This window comes from Branchiostoma floridae, chromosome 1 (assembly GCF_000003815.2).
Source record: "Branchiostoma floridae strain S238N-H82 chromosome 1, Bfl_VNyyK, whole genome shotgun sequence".
Classification (NCBI taxonomy): Eukaryota; Metazoa; Chordata; class Leptocardii; order Amphioxiformes; family Branchiostomatidae; genus Branchiostoma; species Branchiostoma floridae.
The window spans coordinates 28,758,194-28,780,295 of record NC_049979.1 but is presented as its reverse complement, the minus strand read 5'-3'; the positions used below and the strand labels follow the sequence as shown (position 1 = coordinate 28,780,295).

Here is a 22,102-nt window from a genome sequence, read left to right as displayed (position 1 = left end):
TAAACTTACTTAATTTTACCCTGATAGATTGTCTATCAGGCAACAAAACCAGCAAAGACATCCTAGAAACAGTGTTTCAAAAATGGAACTTGTTTGACAGAAATAGGATTTGCTTGGAATTCAAAAAACCAAAAGAAAGTAAGATATACGTTGGAAAGCATTGTCTCACCTGGCTATATAAAATCTTCTCTTCCTCTTTGTCGTCAAGTCAGGACAGTAATATCTCAGGACATGCCTAACAAAGGAAACGTTTCATTAGGGTGATGCAAAAACAGCCTTTAGACTACTAGTACTCATGCATTCATAAAAACCCATGTAGCTCTAATGGAAATGCTACTTGCTAGACAGTGTAGGTAAAAGAATACATGCATACAAATTTGGTACCAAAATATGAAATTTAGGAGATGATTCATAACTAATTATTCATTTCTTAATATTTTCTTATTGACAATTCAGAGGAAGCCACCAGATAAAAAAATTCTACTGCTACAAAACAACAGAATATGGCACAAGTAATTTGTTTTAAAAAATCTAGTTAACTTACTTTTAACATGCTAATTGTTTTATGTCTGACTCTTTAGTTGTGTAAGTAAAGGTACATTGGAATTTGCAACATACAGCATCATATCGAAATGTATTCTAGAGCTAGGGAACAAAATGGAAGTTGTTCGAATTTTAGGCACCCAACTATGAGGCGTTGCCAAAAACACCCCCCCCCCCGCTCCACGTGAAATGACTGCCAACTTTCCAAGTCGCTACACTAATAATCAGCACAGTTGCGGAGAAAATAGCAATCGCCATCTAATCTATGTATATCAGAGGGTACATGAATGAAATATGAAGAACGGGAGCGGCGTTATGTCTGCAAAAATACGCGATGAACTTTGAGCAAAATTAACAACATCGTAAACAACATGGCGGCCATCTTTTCCAAAAAATAACATCCAATTTTAGCCTGCCGCCACAACCTACTCAGATGCACATAACCCAAAGTTTCGTAGCGACGGTAATATATGGTCAACATAGTGTGGCTACGAAGTGATATAAAGGCGCATATTTTTCATTTACAGTAAAACCAACGCGATGAAACGCGTACATGTAAAACTTGCATAAATAATTTTCTACACTTTCGACGTCGCTACACTACTAAGCAGCAAAGTTACGGAGAAAATAGCAATTGTCGCCTCAACTATGTATATCAGAGGGCAGATAAATAAAATATGAAGTACGGGATGGGCGTTATGCTTGTAAAAATACGCGATGAACTTTGAGCAAAATTAACGAGAGATCGTAAACAACATGGCGGCCATCTTTTCCAAAAAATAACATCCAATTTTAGCCTGCCGCCACAACCTACTCAGATGCACATAACCCAAAGTTTCGTAGCGACGGTAATATATGGTCAACATAGTGTGGCTACAAAGTGATATAAAGGCGTATATTTTTCATTTAGAGTAAAACCAATGCGATGAAAATCGTACATGTAAAGTTTGCATAAATTAAGACAAATTTTCTCCACTTTTCAAATCGACATCGTGAACCATCCAATCTTATTCAGGCACGTCTTTACCTTGTTCCAAAGGCTATAGGTACCAAAGATAGCACATGTGAGTTTTTGTAGCACTCAGCTATCGATAACATGTGAAAAACTTACCTCGAAAATCGGGGACTCTCGTGCAAAAATGGCCACTCTCGTCGGACAAGTTCTGGCAGCGTCCTCCCGCCGCCAGATCACGTTCCCGGGACACTTAGCTCCTCTCAGCATGATTCGCCCCAGGAATGCGTTCTCTGTCCCAGGACTGTCTTTGAGAAGAATCCCAGATGCCAGTGGCCACCATGCGGCCGTATAATGTATTGCAAAAAGACTCACACGCATATTCAGTGGAATAACACGATTTAATAGGACGCTGTGGAGGAGCGTGAACCAACCAGACGCTATATCAGAAAATGGCGAACTTTTCAACTACGATGGGCAGTGAGGAAAAAAAAGATGATTTACGGTTCATAAAGAAGTATTCTATTCCCTAGGGGTTTTTGAAAAATCCTTGACACTCAATCATTTGATAGAATTGGAGCATTTCTACATATAACAGTTCAACTTTTGAACCCCTGCATGGAAGAAACAGAACAACTTCCAACCAACTCGTTTTCAAACTCTGGTATATCTTTTTTTCTACCTCCAGTTTCTTATATATCCCGTCGTATACGTTGTATTTGTAGCAAAACTTTAAATTAAATATCCTCAGTTAGGTCAAGGACAATGCTTACATGTTAAACTAAAAGGAAACAGAAGACATAATTTTTTTTCAAATGTTGGTGAACATCCAACTGTTTCAAATGGTTCGTTCACATGAAAACTATACATTTGTACAGAAGGTACTGAAATGAAACTGCGAGCTTGTCTTATACGATATAGTCAACAGGCAACGACTCATAACAGAAAAATATACCCTAACCATTCGGAGAGTAGAGCCCAATAACACAGATACAATGACAGAAATATCCAAGGAAAAAAATACTCAAAATATCTGGGACCACTTATGGACCTTTTATTAATAATTTGTGCTTATTGTTTAGAGGAGCTAACATTACTTTTCTCCTTTTTCAAGCTTAAATGCAAATCCTGTTATAGAAATTTGAGAAAAAAAAATTACCCAAGGAAAAATCTACATAAATATCTAGGACTAAGGATTGCAGAAATTTAAAAAAAATGGATTTTTGTTGTTGAAGCAATTTAAGGCTCTTTTAATAACTTGTGCTTATTGTAAGCGTTACCTTTCCCCTATTTTAAGCGAATCCTGCTATACCGAAGCCACTTGAGCAATAGAATGGGTTGGATTATGTCACTATAGAGCTCTATTTGTGTCTGAAGGATAACATGACAATATGGTTCAAATATGAGGGTTACCGCTTCTATTGTCTATTTATGGACCTTTTATTAATGATTTGTGCTTATTGTTAGAGGAGCTAACGTTACCTTTCCCCTATTTCAAGCGTAAAAGCAAATCCTGCTATACCGAAGCCACTTGAGCAATAGAATGGGTTGGATTATGTAGTTATGGTGCTCTATTTGTGTCTGAAGGATAAGATGACAATATGGTTCAAATATGAGGGTTACCGCTTCTATTGTCTCCACCCACAACGCCCGTACAAAGGTGGCGGGTGGCAACAGTGCCGGCCGGGGTCTAATTTTACCATCCATCACAATGGTAACGACAGGAAGTCATTTAAAATCATCAAGCTGACGATTACATTCATTACTAAACAATACCGCGTCATAATCCATCCGGTCCGTCAAGAGCCACGACTGTAAAATGAACCGTAGGATAACTGTCAAACAGACAACACGCTCATATAGGAACCACCTCTAATGTTTATCCAGGCAACTACAAGGACCTATTTTTGTCAAACACTTGCCATAGTTCTTCTCCTGTGCCATGCTCCAAAATGTCTGGCCAGGAATTTCGCCGGCATTCCTATATATGAAGCTTGCCGGCAAAATTTCTACCGGCGGATCACCATATGTAGCACACAGGCAACAGCTGCGAAATCACAAAAAAAAAGAGAGGGGATATAATGAAACAAGTGCACAGGCATTAATCTATGCGGCGGGGAATATCAACCCCCAAGAGAGCAAATATTAGGGTTACAAACATGTCGGATGGCTGCGATGGTTCCTGACGCAGCATAGGGGCTCGCTCTGGGGCCACTCCACTTGATACGCAGCCAGCATGTTCCACCCTTTCTTCACTTCCCTCCTGGAAAATACACTCGCGCACACTTCCTTCTCTCTCCTCCCTCAGATGTTTCTTATCCTTCCTCGTTTTGCCAGTGGTTCCCAGAGAATTCCATCATGGCCAGGCTTCCACAGCTGCACTCAAGGTCGCAAGCATACTCCCTACACCATTCTATAATTAGAATGCAGGCTTCGCCTTGTCGCTGCGGCCAGTGGGCTGCGTCAGACAGCGGGGTATTACAGCCGACCCTCTCAGAATGGTAATTACGTGATACTGGGGGGACCTTACATGATGCAGGCCAAACCCCGATGCAACCTCTGTCCCGATTGGCTGATAACCCGCATCTGTCTTCCAGATGTGTCAGTTTGCCCAATCACAGTGTGCATTACAGTGTTTGTGCTGGGAGACTGACGGGAAGATTTATTTGATCAAGGCGTGTGGTGAAAGAACGAAGCACTTGAAAGCTTGCATACTGTTGAACTGATTGGCTTGGATTAAAGAAAAAAAACATCAACAATCGTTCTTTTATATGGAAATACTGTTTACAATTTTTTTGATAAACAGAAGGAATTGAAAGAGAGAGCATATGGCTATTAGGATTAGTCTGCAAAATCCCAAGGGTATACAGATATGAAAATTAGTAGAAGTAAATATTATTGAACATGGATTGTAGACTGAAGGCAAAATGACTTTTGTACAGAGAGCAAATCATCTGTTTTTACCTGTGTTTGCATATTATGGCTGCACTACAGAAGGGTCTGCATGGGGGGATCCTGGAAATGTTTGACGGGATATTTAAGAGGGCTGGCAAAGCTTGATGGTAAATTCAAGAGGACCGTAAATGCTTAACGGTCAATTAACGAGTTTTTGAAAGGTATTTAAAACAAGCTCATGCAGACATGTAGGATTGTGTTGTTATATTCGTGGGGTGAACGCTGACACTACAAGGACTGAGTTTCGGAACAAGCTAGCTTGTTCAACTACGTGATACGAAGAATTTGTCAACAGCGCTTAACGACAACAAAGAACGTCTCACGTAGAATTAAAACAATCAAGCTTCCCAAACAATTCACCTACACAACGCTTATCATTGAATTAGACGCTACTATAGACAAAGAAAACGACAACCAAGGCCTCTTCAATGCTAAATGTTGGACAGAATAATAAATTGATGGTTTCTAATAGAATCTATTTTTTGTTCCCTTTGTCATAGCTGTGAAATGACAAACCTAGCTTTCTTTCATAACTGATATGGTATGTATCAAACATCAGACAACAAAAGTCTTTTCATGCACAACTAAACAAGTCATGTTAGCTGTTTATGTAATCATTCATAGAATGACACCCAGACAAAGCAAGTGCAGTGCTCCTGGGCATGTGCGTGAAAGAATAAAGAGCTCAATGAAACAGAAGATATATTTCTAGGAACACAGATTTGCTAAACAGAATCTTGATATGAGAGGCTCTTTCGGATTGGCCACTTTCAAGTTTCATGGTGTCATTGCAGGGCTCGAAATACCACCTGCATATGCAGGTTAGCGCAGGTAAAATTGGAGCTGTGCAGGTATTTCTGGTGTCTACCTGCACCTAACCTGCACTGGTCAATGTACTGGGTTTTATACATAAATGTCATATAATGTAGGTGTATATGGAGTGTTATTAGCTGCATTGAATGTTACTACCTATAAAGTATAAATTTAAAGAAAAAAAATAGCAACGTTTCCTGAAGAATTTTAGTATGATCCATACTTCCTAAATTCAGATTGGTGCAGGTAAAACTTGTCTGGTGCAGGTGATATTTAATGTTACCTGCACCAGTGCAGGTATGCAGAAAAAAGTATTTCAAGCCCGGAATGGTATTATTTGGAAACAGGTGGTTTGATTTTACAGTTGCCATTTAAACATACGGACTATCATAATGGAAACAAATAGATGTTTTATTAGTATATCATAATTTGTTAGCCATGTTTCAAGTGCAGAAACCAACCAATCTCTCAACTGAAATATATGTCTGTATTTCTACTGCATGTGATATGTGTATACAGTATATTTTCCACCCATCTTGTAATATCTATAAATGCAGTGCTTAAAATGTTTTTTTTGTGTGATGTATTACGTGATTCATAATACTCAGTCTGATCTTTGCAAATTGCACATTTTCTCAATTCCCCTATTTTCTTTTACACCTTAGGTGACAAAGAGGTGAGACTGAAATTTGAATAAGCACAAAAAAATCTCACTTGAAATACTTGTTGGACAGGTATATGTAGATAAGTGGGGTGAAGACTACAATTGAGAGTTGACGTCACTCGAGGGAGTACGTCTAAAAATAGCCTTTGAGGCAGGGCTGTCTCTAGGACCCATCCCTCCAGGGTTGGACAAGTTTTCTAAAATTCACTTGTCCTATCAGGCAAGTACATTAAAAAATTCACTTGCCTGAACCAACTTTTCACTTGCCTGAAATCTAAATGACGTTTTTCTATGTATTATCACTTCCAGCAATGGACTTATCTTATTCTTGACTCTATCTTTCTGTGTTGACTAATGCTTGATGCTGCCATGACTGTGAAAAGTGACAAAATCTCCCTCACGGAAAATCTTGCCCGATCGGGCAAGGTAGGACATGCACTTGCCCAATCAGCACTTTCACTTGCCCTGGACAATCCGACCAGTGGACTTGTCCAACCCTGTCCTCCGTGCCAGGACAGAAACTTGCTTCTTAGGATGGAAAAATTTTTAATGCTAGTTCACCTTTATTTGCAGGGTAACCTTTATCCGTTGTATTTAACACGGTATTTTGGGATATCAAGTCGACTGACGGTGGTCTCAAACTGCATTATATTGAAAAAAAAAAGCAATTTCAAACCACCATCCATCTACACAATATCCCTAAATGTCCTGTTTTCAGGTACAACGGATATAGGTTACTCCAGGAATAAAGGTGAACTAGCGTTACCCCATCTGTCCCAAAAATGTCTTACGCGGGGTGACTACTTTGATTTAGAAAATGTGGAAGCTTTCTATTCTGGTTTCTTCTTACATAACACCAGCAGGGCATGCATGACAAGATTTCCTCTGGCTCTGCCAAGAATTGATGAGTTTTCTTGGACCCACTTGTCAGGGGTAAACTGTTTGGACAGGTATAATCACCCAAGGAAAACGCCTGCCAAATTAGCACTGTCGACCCTGTCATTAACTTCTTCGGGTGTATGAGAAGATGTTATGAATTCCTTAGACCCCAAAGGGAAGAAACCCTTGGGAAATGCAATTAAAGTGCAATTCTCAATAAAAAGAGGGTTCCTGCAGTTCCAAAACAGACGCTAGGAGGGCAATCCTACACCACTTACCCAAAGATCTAACTACCACTCAAAAGTCAGACTATAGCCAGTCTAGAACATGTGAATTGTGATAGCAAAATTGGAAGTACTGCTGCATTGCCATACATAGCTGCTAGGGGACACTGATTCTTTCAAGATATCATCGGGACCTAACCAAGAACATAATATCAAGACAATCCATTCATATTTATTCTTCTTTTACCTTCTCTCTCACATAATGTTACCGAGTGTCATCTGCAAACTAGTAACAATCACAATTTCAAATTTAGTGGGGGAAAAAAGTTCATACTATAGAATTACACTCCAATATTTTAGTTTTGCACCATATTTCTTTAATAGGAAGCCACAAAATTTATTGATTATTCCTCAATGAAGGACTGAAGACAACATTTCTAAATCATTGCAAACATTGTTCTCTTAAAGCGTAATACCTTTCTAACAGGTCTCGCTTTGCCAGTTGTTTATCGACATTAACTGGCCAAATCAAAGCAGGTGTCCAAACACTTAAGGCTTGGATAGGCCAGGTATTAGTGCTACAGAACGTGACCATACAAAGGGAAAATGTTCACAACAATCACCTGCAAAGCCAAATGTTAGGCTAACGTGTGTTGTATCGAGGTCCAAATATTTGCCGTGGCCAACACCTTGCCTGTATTGTTGAGCCTTAAGTATTCTTTACTACACCTGCACCTGTTTTTTACTACTTGTTGACAAATTATTGTCAAACATTATCCTAGAACTAGTAAAAGAAAACAGTATACAAATACACCTGTTGAAAGTTATTTTGGGAACATAATGTGTGGCACTGTTTTCAAACCATGACCTGAAAAGTTCCCTAGATAATTTTTACTAAATCAAGAATTTCTATACAATGTCATAGTACGTGTAAGATGCTAAGTCAAGTGCTATCTGATGGTATTATCTTGTGAATCGCCTACTGCAAGTTACAAGATTGCTAAAAAAAACAACAAAGTTGTACACAAAAATTACATGTATGGTTTTGCACCCTTTCTATAACAGTAGTACCACCTTGCTCTATTTGAGGTTCTATTCCATTTACCTGTGCAATAACCTCAAATAAAACATTCAACACGACTTTGGCGACAACTTGTAGCACCTTTTGAATTTTGAAAACGGTACTTTATTTGAGAAAATACGGTATTGGGAGTACACAGTGACCGTCAAGGGGCTTCCACAACTTTAAGGTGGTTATGCGAGCCCTGCGTGTTTCGGAATGACCAGAAATCCCTGGATATGCCTGGACATGTACGCCTGGATTATCATCACTATGGGTGAAGTCTGCTTTGAGAGAACATTTCCCTTCTGTTTACCCTTTCCTATCTGATGTCCTTCATAATGCCCCTTGGGTCCGGGGCCTGTATAGCTGAGACCACACCAATTTAATTTGTTGGTTCTCAGATTTTTTTCCTAAAAAATATGGAGTGACGGGCCGAAAAAAATTGGTGTTGAAAAAAACAGCAAAAAGCCTGTGGTAAAGATAACGTCTTACATAATGTAAGAATAAGTTTTCAGATTTAAATAGAGCAAATAAACACTGTATACATTTTATGTAGCTGTTCAAAAATATTGGAAAATTCTTGGGTGAAAAATTCTACTGCAATGATAAATGTACAAAAATTATAAAGGCATCTACTTACTAAAAAGGAGTTTCGAAAAATTGTTGAATGGGATTCGCAGTGACGCTTTTTTTATTATGGTAAAATAGTAGTGGGAGATTGCAAGAAAGTTTAAATTGGTGTGGTCTGATGTTAGTTATAAACATCTACAGATAACAAACATATCTAGAAAATTTCACGGGTCTTAGTGGCAAGTGTGCAGTTGTTGACACACTGGTAGCACCAAATCCGTAGGTGTTTTTGGCACCTTTAGACATATATAGAATATATGTACAGCACAAGACAACAACATGGGATAACCTAGGCTTCTTGTTCTATACAAGGATCATGCTCCCACAATGGTCTAAGGTACAGGTACACAACAAGGTAGACCGGAAACCAGACAGCTCAGGTTGCATGGACTCATTCAGAAGGCAGACCCCCACCTCTATGTTTATGTTGACGTCATAAAAGAGGGCAACATGGCACGTGGCGCTTTTTTTACATACTCAGGGCTCGAAATACTTTTTTCTGCATACCTGCACTGGTGCAGGTAACATTAAAAATTACCTGCACAAGACAAATTTTACATGCACCACTCTGAATTTAGGAATTTTAGATCATACTAAATTGGTTCAGGAACCATTGCTATTTTTTCTTTTGTACTCTATAGGTAGTAACAGTCAATGCAGCTATTATGACAATCTTTATACAGCTACATCATAGGACATTTATGTATAAACTCAGTACATGGACCAGTGCAGGTTAGGTGCAGGTAGACATCAGAAATACCTGCACAGCTCCAATTTTACCTGCACTAACGTGCATATGCAGGTGGTATTTCGAGCCCTGCATACTCATGAAAAGCTGCATGCTCGGCAAATAAGGAACCTGCAAATGCTATGCTCGGCAACTATGAAACCTGCAAATGCTAGCAATGACAATTGATATATAATTTTGGGTTTATATCTTTTATTACATTAAGAAAAAAAATGAAGGAAAATTCTACCACAGCAACAACTTGATATTATTAATATGTTAACATAGGATTAGCCATACTTATCCTTTTATCTAGTCATGCACAAATATTCGCACACAATACTATAGGGCAAGTATAATGGTATAGAATTCTGTTAATGACCTGCTCTAAAAACCAAGTAGATGTAGGGTGCCTCTTTTTTTGTACTTGCACACAATACAAAATTTAGGGAGTGACATTAGTAATTGTATGGTATTGTGAGCGAGAAGCTTGATAAAAGGCTACAAGGAAAACATTCTGCATTTTCACAAAAATGTTGTTTTTCTTGTGTATAACTAAATATATTCTGTACGACTAGTTAACCAGTCAGACACCTATATTAATCATACAGTGAACTGATGACATAGCAAAAATACATAGGGTTCTTTTCCCAAGGGAACTAGTGTTGTGTGGGAAGATTTCTGCATACCATTTTCCAAATCTGTTATTGCCCCAGAATGGTTTGTCACTTCCTTTTCGAAATTGGCGTCGAGAGTTTGGACAACCATAAATGTAACGTAAACCACAACGTTCACAAGGACCTATTCCGTAGTTTGCGACACGTTTTGTACACGTAATAATTTGCGTGTGTACATATTTACATAACAAATAAATAACCAATAAATCTTTCGCCACGAGCTGTGCTTGAATTTTCTTGCATAGCTTTCCCCGTTTTTCACAACCATAAGTAATAACGGTGTGATAAAAATAGCTGAGGATATAAAATTCATATCCCTAGATATGATATTCACCGACTAACCCAGACCCAGACAATATACGAGTATTGATAAATGTACCTGTAAGACTGATTAAATTCACCCTGCTATCATAAGTATCTATATGGCCGGTGACATGGCCCTACCCAATACTTGACATCCCTCACATACAAGCCTCCCAAATATGGGCAATATGTCTGTGAATTTTAATATAGCCACACCCTGCAATAGTCATACATAAGCACGGTAAGTCCTAGCACACCGGGAACACTGCGCTGACCGAAAGGAAGGTTATCTTCTGACCTCTAGTATTGTGTTTGGGCAAAAATTAGCCCGACATATTGCCTAGTGGCGATGGGAAGGGGCGATAAATTAGTGCCAACAGGCATACGCCTGCACCTGAATCTGTCTGAACATGGTGAACTCAGTCAAGCATTCATACATGAAATCCCGTCTAAACACCACATAATGAGATACAGGTTTCCTTGGGAAGTGTTTGCGATATGTGTCGGGCGTAAGATCTGTCTGGCACGCGCAGACAGCAAGGCGGCAGGGGCCTCTTTTTTTCTTCCCATAATTTCTGACGGCCACAGCAAAGTGCCCCTGCCTTATATTCAGGCCAGACAGTGGCTCTTCCATGCTGCGGGCGCACTCCCCGGCAGGCGGCAGCTTCTTCTGAAGAAGAGTCCCTCCCCAGTCCTTGGACTGGGATGACCCCTCCTTGCGCTAGATATTCCGTTCCATTCCCGCGCCGTTACCCGTAGTGCGTACGATCTATTTTCCGACCACCTCGACTGTAACCACAGTACCAAAACAATCTGACTTGCAAAACTTCAAAAGATGAACTAAAAATTGCACAAAATTCGACTTGATTACGTGGCATCAAATGTAGCTCGTCTAAATGAACCCCTGCTGTTTTTTGACATACGCAGGGTGCCAAATTAGGCAGCTTATAATAGTTGTCAAAGATGATGGGATGGGCCGAATACCTACCTAGACAAGTACATGACATGTGCACTAACCTGTATACATCATATGTAAATGTAGGTGGTATATGAGCCCTACACTGCACAGGTTCACAGCTGTAATAACAGGGTAAAAATACCGTGCATGTGCACCACTTTTCTGTATGCAAAAATTGGAGATGTGCACCTAAAGTTTTGCTGTATGTGCACCAATGCACCTAGATATTTTTGTAGGATTATGACACAGAGTGGTTTTAATGTCTTAGTCGAAATTAAAGGTTATTTTTTCAGTGTCATTTGTCTGTCTGTGTGTGAACAGCATAACTCAAGAAGCCGTGTGGATGGATCCTTATATTTGGTAGGTTGGTTGGGGTTGGGAAAACGAATGTCAGGTTCAATAATGGGCCCCCTAGCAACTGCCTAAGGTATTGCAGCAGAGCTTCCAGTTTTGGTATCTCAATGTACACTCTTAAACGGTGTCTAAAAACTGTTTAAAACATTGAAGCTGGCAATTTCTTGGTTAAAACATTGAAGATATGGATGAAGCTTAGAGCACTACTTAATCCCTTCAGCTAAACTTTATGAAGACAATGTCAGGAAAACCTCCATTTCAAATTGATACTTTCCTGTAGCAACGTAACAAAGCCTACATATAAATGTTCGTACACTTCCTTAAGCAAGCAAGCTACAACCGCAAAATCCAATGTGACATATTATGAAGCCCCAGCTTGAAGAAGTGCCGCCCAAGTCGGTTCACTGAAGTGTGAAGACCTTCTGACAACCCTTCCAAAAATATACCTCCCCCTCATACACCCTCGGGACCACAGGAGGGGTTTCCCCAACAACATTAACCCTTGTACCACCGAGGATCAGGTTGTCCTGACCCAGAACAGTGTCTGTGTACACTCACTCAGTGTTTTACTTCTTTGACAAGAACGCCCCTGTCAGCATGGAGAGACTGACATTCCCAAGGGCTAGTCGACCATGAAGGTACTACTGGTCCAAGTTTGGCTATATGTAAAGCAGGGTATTGACAGAAGGACTTCAGTTTTGAAGATGACATTACCACAATGATTGTTCATACTTTGCTCTCTATTGGAGTTACAAAGACCTGGGATTATTGTCTATACCTTTTTTTTTTCTCTGCAAATTTCTATGAATTAAGACTTATGGTCTCTCTAGCTATGATTATGAATGTTTAGTACGGAATGATATAGTACGGAATGATTTAGGGAACTGTTAAGGAAACCTGTGAATTACCAAACTTTGTCAATACAATGGCTACACTATCTGCAATTCACACCTTATCTAGGTACATGTGTGTGTGTGTGTGTGTGTGTGTGTGTGTGTGTGCGAATAAGCGTGTGTGAGCATGTATATGTGTGTTTGTGTATGTGACCATGCCTATGTGTGTACAAGCATGTAGATGTGTAATAGACTCTAAATATGTGTGTATACCAATCCTCAGTATCTGACACGTTATACATGTTACACCATAACCTGTATGTCTTTGCCCCACCACCACCACACACACAGTGTACACGTGCAGGCCTGTTCTAAGTAAACCCTATCCCCTGTGTGAACCTTTTCAATGCAGTGTGTTGAGGGCAGTCTGATAGCGGTGGCTTTGTGAACTGGGGTCAGCTAGGAGTGACTACAAGTGGATAAGAGAGTTAGTGAGTCAATTGAGCGGGCTGCGCCATGACCACGCCAACACGGCGGGAAGCCGAGGGGTTAACCTGCTGCACCAATCAAATCTCAACAATGCGCGTCAAATCCTACAGCATCCTTAATGCAATTGAAATTTAGAGTCATTTGTTGAGGTTAGCTGAGGTAGCATAACATACATGAGTTACTATCAGTAAAGATAAACTACATGAATATTTAGACTACACTAATTTGATTTGTTTGTTTGTTTTCGGATCTATTTACAAAAATAAGGGGAAAAATTTGAGGTGAAGATAACGGCCAATACGAAACATAAAGATACTACGTTTTCGGCTTAAAAGAAAAAAGCAAACACCACTACTGTACAGTAGTTGCACCTGTTTTTAATCAATAAAAGTTCATTTTTTCATTATACGTCCTTCATAAATTTAAAAAAATTACTGTAATTTTACACCTAGATGTAGTAAGGGAGTTGTTTCAAGTGCCTTTCCAAAGGGGACAACATTCGCCGCCTGTCAGAGGATTCAAACCAAGGACATCTGAGTTCTGGGCCAAAACACACTAACCCTTACACCAACACAATGAATGCCACATGTGACATAACATGTTTGACAACACAAACCTAACTGTACTGCTAGCCTGGGCTTGTCTAATAATGACTAGATGCTGGGAGCGACGCTAAGTGATTTGCGGGGACCCCCTGCAGCTAAACCCATCGACCACGCAGTCAGACGTGCGCTCCAGACAGATTTACGGGAGCGACAACACAATAATCCACCAATAACCCGCCAGAAGTGCGCAGCCTGTAACCAGGTCAAGTACATCAACTTTGCTATAAATAGTCGGGGCTCCCGACGACGTAATTGTATATTTATGTACCTCAACGATGCTATCCTGCATATGGTAACCATAAATGATGGGATGTACATACTTTGTATTCGGAGGAGCGATGGTTTGTGTACATCGGTCTTAATCAGACCACTTCTTTACACAGGGTGGTTTTGAGCCACTTGTGTCTGCGGCAGGTGGTGGAAAGCCCTACAGCTGCATACATGACTTCACATCAAAAGTACCGGCAACACTTCTGTACCCATAGGGAAAAATTAGCTATCTCTCTAAAGGGTTGGGTCTTCATGCCCTATTATATGTGTAAACACTGTTTCTGTTGTAAAATCTATGGCTAGTAGTACTATTACACTAACTATTGAGTTAAAAAGTAAACACAAACATGCTATAATCTTGTAGCAAATTTGTACTTTTTCCTTGATGTTTCATAAAATCAGTTTTAGATCATGTCTACCATATTCTAAAAATGTATTTGTCATAAACACTATTGGCCCTGGCCTCAGCTATAACAGAGGAACAATAACAACAACAATAACAACAGCTGCTTTTCATGAGCTTGCATTTTTTTTACTACCTAAGCAGGCGTATTCTGTTTCAGTCACCTTGAAAGGGCCTAACTTTCACCTTGAGATTTTCATCACATTTCGGAATCTGCTGCCTCAGCGAGTCAGAAGCCTTAGCAACAAGTAAACAAGAAAACAGACAACATGCGGATGGATGAATTCTTATCTCAATCAACTTCTGGGACAAAAACATGTTTTTGCTTCTAAAATTATTAGATTCTAAACAGAAATATCTCAAACTCAGTTGACTTTGCCCATTTGTACATTGATAACAATACTGTACCAACAAGCAGCTTTTCTGCATACGTTTACAAAGGTGAGGCATCCAGGTTAACAATACTTTAATTTGATAAAGACCTCGCCAACTGACGGACAAACACAGTTCAATCTGTAAACTGGATAAAATTAGGAGAAAACATCTTGACATTTAGAGTGACATCCATCACTCTTCTTCAGTATCACTAGAATGACGTGGCAGAACAATTTAATATTGTGTCTCAAGTACATCTAACTGGAAAAAAAACAGTTACCACTTAAACTCGTAAGAATTGTAAGCAAATTTGACTACTTTTTTCTACATGAATCACGTGCTTGAAGAATGAAATTGTCATGATGACAAACCGGTTTGAACCGGAAAATCCAATCAATCCAGTTCAACAAAAACACAATATCAGTCATTGAGTCAACCAGAATTTTTTTTAACGGAACAAATACAAACCACTTTTTAATCATCGGCCAATCTGAATATCTGATGGAATATTATAGCACCTTTACATTTGGACAAAAATGTAAATATTTACATGCCAATTCTCATCATGTACAAGAAATGGGTGCTCAACTGAATCACCCTGAAAAAGGATGATGCAACACTTAGGACAGGCCCTAGAGGTTACCCGAGGTCATTCGTTTATGAGCTCTTGTCATCACATAAACATGCCAATAAAACTATACGTGTGTGACTATGGACAAAGCACGGGTAATTTCAGTTCATTGACATGGTACTATGTGGCTGATATTTTCATCACGTCATCTCTAATAAGCCGGAACAAGCTCCTGCTGCGTGACATTAACTTGTCCCAATAATGCAAATAGTCCCAATGATGCAAATTGTCCCACTGATGCAAATAAATATTATAAGCAGTAGGATTTCATTCTGTTTTGTTGTTGTTTTCTATTGAAAAAAAAAAAGGTGACAAAACTAATTTGTTAAAAACTTCTGTTTATAAAATTGTGAATGAATATCATATGCAGCTGGAAATCCCTTTGGCACCTATGTTTACATCTGTATGTGCAATATGTAATATAATAATGTAACTTCCCTTTGGCATAAGATGGCAACTTCAAATGGAACAGACAAGTAGCTTATTGTTTCAAACTCAACATGAGACAAAAGCCCGACAAGACAATTTTGTCTAGGAATAAACTGAAGTCTATGGATAGACTACACTGCACCCTACTGTGGTTTTTGATATCATGTAGTCTGCCAGCTTGAAATTACCAATCACCATTGATGTAATTTTAGACAAATGTTTTGCCAACAAAACAACGAAATAGCCAGTATCCAAACAATATTTCCTAACCATACTGTTAGTGTCTCATTGATAAGGGAAACTTGCTGACTCTAATGTGACTTCCAGTTGACTTGCATGACGCACAAATAACACATAACCAATCGCAGACACTCAAATAATTGAGAAAACTCTGTATGATTCATGCACTCAAGAGCCCAACTCCCAGATCGAGTCTCCAACTTGCGTAAACGACTGACATTTAATCACTCTTTATCCAACAATTCGCCCGACATGTACACTGCCTCCTGACGCAGTTTAGACGGGGGTCAAGTTCAAGGGTGGCAAGAATGTCACATGACACCCAGGACTGGTGAAAGCTAGTGGGAGACTCCTGTACAAAAAGTCCTTTCCGGTAGCCTAACTCACTTAAAACTTCCCCATTGACTGGCTTTCACTAAATATGCACCCTTAAGTTGACTTCGACAAAGATGACCTTTGTACGCTACTGAAACGTATCGTTTGAAACGGCAGTCTACATCTGATAAGAAACCGTGGTGAAATCGGCGCTTGACGTTCAACAGTTGTTGCTACATTCAAAATCAAATAATGACACGATTATGGCTTGCACGCTAAAATGGTACTAATGGTAGGGATCTTTTTCCCCATCTACTAGTTGCATGATAATCGTCACATTGACTTATGACTGGTAAAATAGCATTTTACACTTTGGAGAAAATGAAAATGGCACTGATCATAAGTTGAAGTAAGATCAGAAATTAGACATTTCAACACGGTGATCTCAATACCCTGTAGCAGATTGTTATATAACTTCTGCCTCGATACAAGGATAGAAATAGATAAAGGGTATGCCTCCTGCCATAGCCCCTGCAGCTATTTTGGGACTTGACAGAAAGACTCTATGGGGGCAACCGCTGCGAAACTACAAGTGATATTATGTCAATTATGACTGGCATGATATCCGTTGCATCGGGCCAGCCTATCATAACATATCGGAACAGCTTGTATGCGACAGGGACAGACATGGCAAGCAGCACGTGATGTCTCACGTTTCCTCTCCGATACTGTTTAGCTGAGGGGCAAAATATACAGCTCAGGTCAGTCAAGAACATCTCACATTTTCATCGCCTCTGACAATCACTGTACCTACCGCAGGGGGTACCGTACATCCACGTGGGATCCTCTGCTACCAACATGGCGTAGGACGGCATCCGCATGCGTCCGCGAGAGAAACACTACAAGACTCCTTCAACGCACTCACTGGCATCCTACTGATTCAGATCGCTCGAGATAAAAGCTAAACCAATAGGAGAGAAGCGGTGTTGCCTGATTTGTCCCCAAATTGTTTCTGACGCATCTGTTATAACTGTTTTGATCCAAACATACCAGCAGGATGTACAAGAAAAGGCCGTAAAATACAACATAAGCTCTGCTGTCAATGCGAGTTCTAATAAATTTATTCACTTTGACAAATTTCTAAGCTGACAGCCAGTTGGCAAATCAAGCGAATGCCTTCATGTGTATTTTCTACCATGCAGCTGATAGAAAATTCCCTTTAAAATAATTTAAAACTGTGAAGCTATTAAGCGAAGCCTAAACTAACCCTTCTGCAAAGGGGAACCCCTCGCACGCGACTTAAGGTCCCCGCGGGAGTACTGCATACTAATTGGAACAGCTGACGGCTACATGTAGCCAAATATTCAGGGACAGATCGTTCCATTTTTCTGAGGATCACACAATTTTACCAGCCACATTTGTCCAGAAATTACTTCCCACAATTTTTAACGCTACCAAGGGTCATAATTACGGTGGGAAACCTCAGTTAAATCCACGAATAATTTGAAAATTTCCAACAGAAAACGCCGACTTCTTCGCGTCTAGGAAAGGCGGCCATTTTGAATACAATTTCCAATGCGAGGCCGTCATAACAAAACAAAGAAAACGAGACAAAAATCGGCTCTGATCTTTTAATTAGCAAGACAAACACTTTTCAGAAATGTTCTTAAAACCGGGATAACTTGATCCAGGTGGGTTTGGTGGGGTCAGAGCGGCGTTGTCTGGTAGAGATGTCGTCGGGAAAAACTAGACGCTCCGCAAGAATGGCTGCAATTTTGAATTGACATGCAAGGAACAGCTGATCACCCAAACAGTCCGACGTGGCCACCCAACAATGAACACATTTGGGGTCCAAAAACGGACTTCTGAACAAAACATGAGAGAAATTTAACGCATGATTGCGTTAAGAAAACCAAGATGTGTTTTTGTGGGTAGATTGGAAGCGATTACAGGGGAGATTTGGCAATTTTTGGGCCGGCTTCGTGAGCACCGAAAAGGCGGAGGAACAGTCACTTCCGTGCCGTTCCATCCTGCCAGAAATGCCCGTCATACCACAAAAATAGGGCGCTATGTCGCTAATGCAGCCGCCACTACATCATCAGGATATCCTAGACTTATTTTAAAACTGCAAGGTCCACAAATCCGTCCGAAATTAGAGCCAAAATACGATCCTTCCGAGCAACAGTTCCTGCACATCCACCCTTTCGCCCTCCCCACGCTAGCCAGACTACGCCACTGTTTATTCCCCGTCTAGAGCCACATTCTTTGAAGTCATCCCAGAAATTCCACCGCTATGGTTTTCAAGGACAAGAAATGACGCTCAAATATGCCTACTGGTAGTCTTATTTTTTCTCCTGTGTGCCCTAAACAGACAACAACATGGCAAGATGGAGCAGAAAGCCGGTCGGAACCGGGAAGTGCACCAAGGCTACGCCGGCTGATGGTGTCCCAGTGTTGCGTTGCGTCTGTTGCAACATGCACCCCCACTCGGTGACCTCGCACAATTTTTTCCTACAAGTTTTTCATTAAATAATCACTTACCAAGGTGTATTAGGGCCAGTGTATCCCGATCTGGAACGCAAAATCCAAGTTTGGCGGGTCAGGACTTCCGGGATCCACAATCCTCTCGTTGATCGTCTGTTCAAATCGTTGTCCCTGAACAGGCCAATAAAAATGGCGCGCGAAACAAATTTCCTTCCAATTCAGCCTTGCTTTGTCCAGATTTCCACCCGATTCATCTCAAAATCCACATCAGAGGGCGGGATCTGATCAAACAATTAACCCACGACGAATTCCGGCTCCTCGACACGCCACTTGCACATCCGATTTCGCTCCAGAAATAATTTTTTCGATCGGCTGCAACTGCAGACAAAATGGCGGAAAAAATACGTTCTTTATTTCGAATTCAGTTCGGAGGGGAATCGGACGAATGACGCGACAGCTTCGTTGCCCCTAGCAACTGTCAATCAACTGAGTTCAAAGGTGCCCGGATGACGCACTGACGTCATGGGAGTGGCATTTCAAATGTCCCGGATGAAGGATTGAAGAAGTAGTGTAGAGTTGTCAAGGTATTTCAGTCATCAGGAGGACACGTCAACTTGGTGCGGCGCACAGAAGACCGCCAAGCAGATCTGAACGGAATAGCAGCTTAACCTATTTTTTTTATACAATATAGACAGGCTAAATACATATAGAACACTACAAGCTGGCACATATTTTGTGGTTTGGTGATATTTTAGTTATTATGATCAATTAATCAAATTATGAAGTATCCTTTCTCACTTGATATTGCATCATATGTTTCATACATGTTCTCAAGCATGCAATATGGTACTTTCAGTTTCAAGTAATAAGCTGAAATAAATCAACTTATTACATTCTTTATCATTTTTTTACTTAAATTTAATTGGGAGGTTAAATCATCTTTAAATCAAATCCTTGATGTAAAGATGAATTTTTGTAATATAGCATTAAATTGGTTTATAAAGTATTTTCTTTTCAAAGTAAAGCCCTTGGAATACCACTTAAAATCTTTTTATGGTTTGCTAATGGGAATAGCCTTAAATGAGCCAAGGAGTCACAAAACAACATTGATAGTTAACCACCATGTTTTTTTTATTGCCATAGACAAGTGTAAACTATAAGAAGCATAAGGCATCACAATAATTTGCTTCCGCTCCTATGAACAATGTACAATGACAGAAACAATATAAAATTCCTGTCAAAAACACCCATCATTATTGCACAACAATTGTTGTTTCTGGCAAAGAAAACTAAGTGGCATAAACATCACCTATTTTTTTAAATTTCATTACAATGCCATCACAATAAAAGTGATGACAATATTAAAGATACATGAACCTAACGAAAAACGCAAAATGGCAGTCTCAGTGTAACACTGTCTGTGGCTGTAACTGGAGGATATTGGGCCGACCGCCATAGGCACAATTTGACTCTTTCAACACATTAAGAAGCCCAGTTCATGGCAGTCCAATAGGCCACAAGAAGCTACAAACGTGGCTTTCAAAACATCTTTTGAATCTCCCGCCTATTCTTCACCACTATGACAAATCCCCCAACCTGGCAACCAGAATACTTGTAACTTGAAGGGAACCAGCCAATCAGAAAGCATATAGCATTTTGACTTCATTCAAACCTCATGTGAATGTCATCCAGATGATACAAAAATCACTGAAGTCAATAATACTAGTATACAGAACGAACGAATCTTGTATACTTTATATATGCTCAAGGATTAGAATGGCTGCCCATCACTTAGCTGATAACTCTTCGCTGTTTAACTAATAAATAAATCGACAGAAAAAAAAAAGTGACATAACATTATGTTAAATTATAAACTGCATTCTTCCATCCTCTCTAATTTTCCTGACCCACTTTAAGCAACACAAAGTAGGAAAGATTCAGGTCATACCACTGGGCACTTATTTTTTTTTGCTTTTAATTAAAGGTCCCCTTTCCCTTTTTTAGCTTCTTCCTAAATTCACCCAATTTGGTACAGTATAAAAGACCAAGAAATTCAAGTTGAAGAAAATATGTACAGACCTCTGACTATAAATAAATCTCCCTTTCCACAAAAGCTTATCATAATGGGAAACAGGGTTGTAGCCAGAACCTGTCCTTCAGTCCTTTGAAGGAATTTTGCAGCTGGGGACTAAAAAAAGTTTTCCCCATTCCGTCCTCTGGGACAGACAAAAATTGATATGTAAAGATATAAAAAAAGCTGAAACCCATGTGTTCTTCTTCACCAAAACAGATGCCATTGAACAGCTTAGTCTACGAGCAAAATTTGCACCTCAAAATGCAGGAAATAGTGTTTCAGAGGGTCTTGATTTAAAAAATTTCTGGGACCCAGACCCCCTAGAAACGAGGCGCAACGTCACCCCATGCCTTCGGTGCTCGATAGGATTCCCATTCAAAATCAAGGGGACTGAAAATGCTTTCAGCCTGGCTACAACCCTGATGGAAAATATTACATTACCAACTGCCTTATCCAATACCCATATCGAATACACTGTGTTTTAGTTTTTGTTGATGGCTACTAGGCTTCATGTAACATTTCATGGAAGCATAGTCCTTCATTTTAAATTTTGCTCTATATATGATTTGGCAGTTAATTAGTGTGTATTGATGTCAAGTTGTCAAAATCTGTATGCAGAATTTGAAGAGTTTGAGGCACTTTTAGACTGTCAAAGGTTTACTTCACAAATATTACGAACAGGAATATTAGATGGTATTACGTACATACAATAAAAATAATCTGCAACTTTCAGAACAAGCAGTTTTTGGCCTGAATCCATCATGGTGCACCAGTGGTGAGAAGTCATCTTGTTTAAGAGCTTGAAAAAAATTACGAAAGAGCTTACTTTGCATACCCGGTACTAAAACCACCGTGGGACCGTGTGGCGCAATCGTCAGAACGTTTGACTTAGGTCCAGAAGGTCCTGAGATCAAACCCTGACGTGTCACCAATCTTGTGCCCTTGGGAAAGGCACTTTACACGACTTTCCTATATAGGCTACAAAAGTCTTCAGGAAATTGAAGTTGGTACTGCGGCCTCAAAAACGGAAGAAAAAAAAAGAAGAAAAAAAAACTTGCATGTTGTGTCCAAAATGAAACAACAAAATCAGGTGCCAAGAAAGGACTCTTCTTATTGAAAAGGGGTCGATGGGTATTGCAGCATCCTACAACACAAAACAGCAATTTTCTTTCCCTATTTCTCCAACTCATACACAACATTATTTTTTTTTAC

General features: G+C 39.8%; 1 protein-coding gene across 9 annotated transcripts in view; it reads right to left on the bottom strand.

Annotated features, from left to right (window-relative positions):
• The window catches only part of LOC118417536 (dual specificity tyrosine-phosphorylation-regulated kinase 1A-like), a 58,583-nt gene extending 39,283 nt beyond the window's left edge, over positions 1 to 19,300 (bottom strand). For 4 of the 9 annotated variants that reach the window (XM_035823532.1, XM_035825053.1, XM_035825845.1 and 1 more), the window contains exon 1: positions 3,655 to 4,001. In XM_035823532.1, the coding sequence (XP_035679425.1) occupies positions 3,655 to 3,733 (79 nt within the window). In that variant the 5' untranslated portion in view covers positions 3,734 to 4,001. Of the gene's footprint in view, positions 1 to 3,654; positions 4,002 to 17,146; positions 17,229 to 18,666; positions 18,761 to 18,873 lie in introns of those variants that run through there. The other 5 variants (XM_035829749.1, XM_035830530.1, XM_035824276.1 and 2 more) reach the window with 3 other exon arrangements.
• Between the last annotated feature and the right edge of the window lie 2,802 nt (positions 19,301 to 22,102).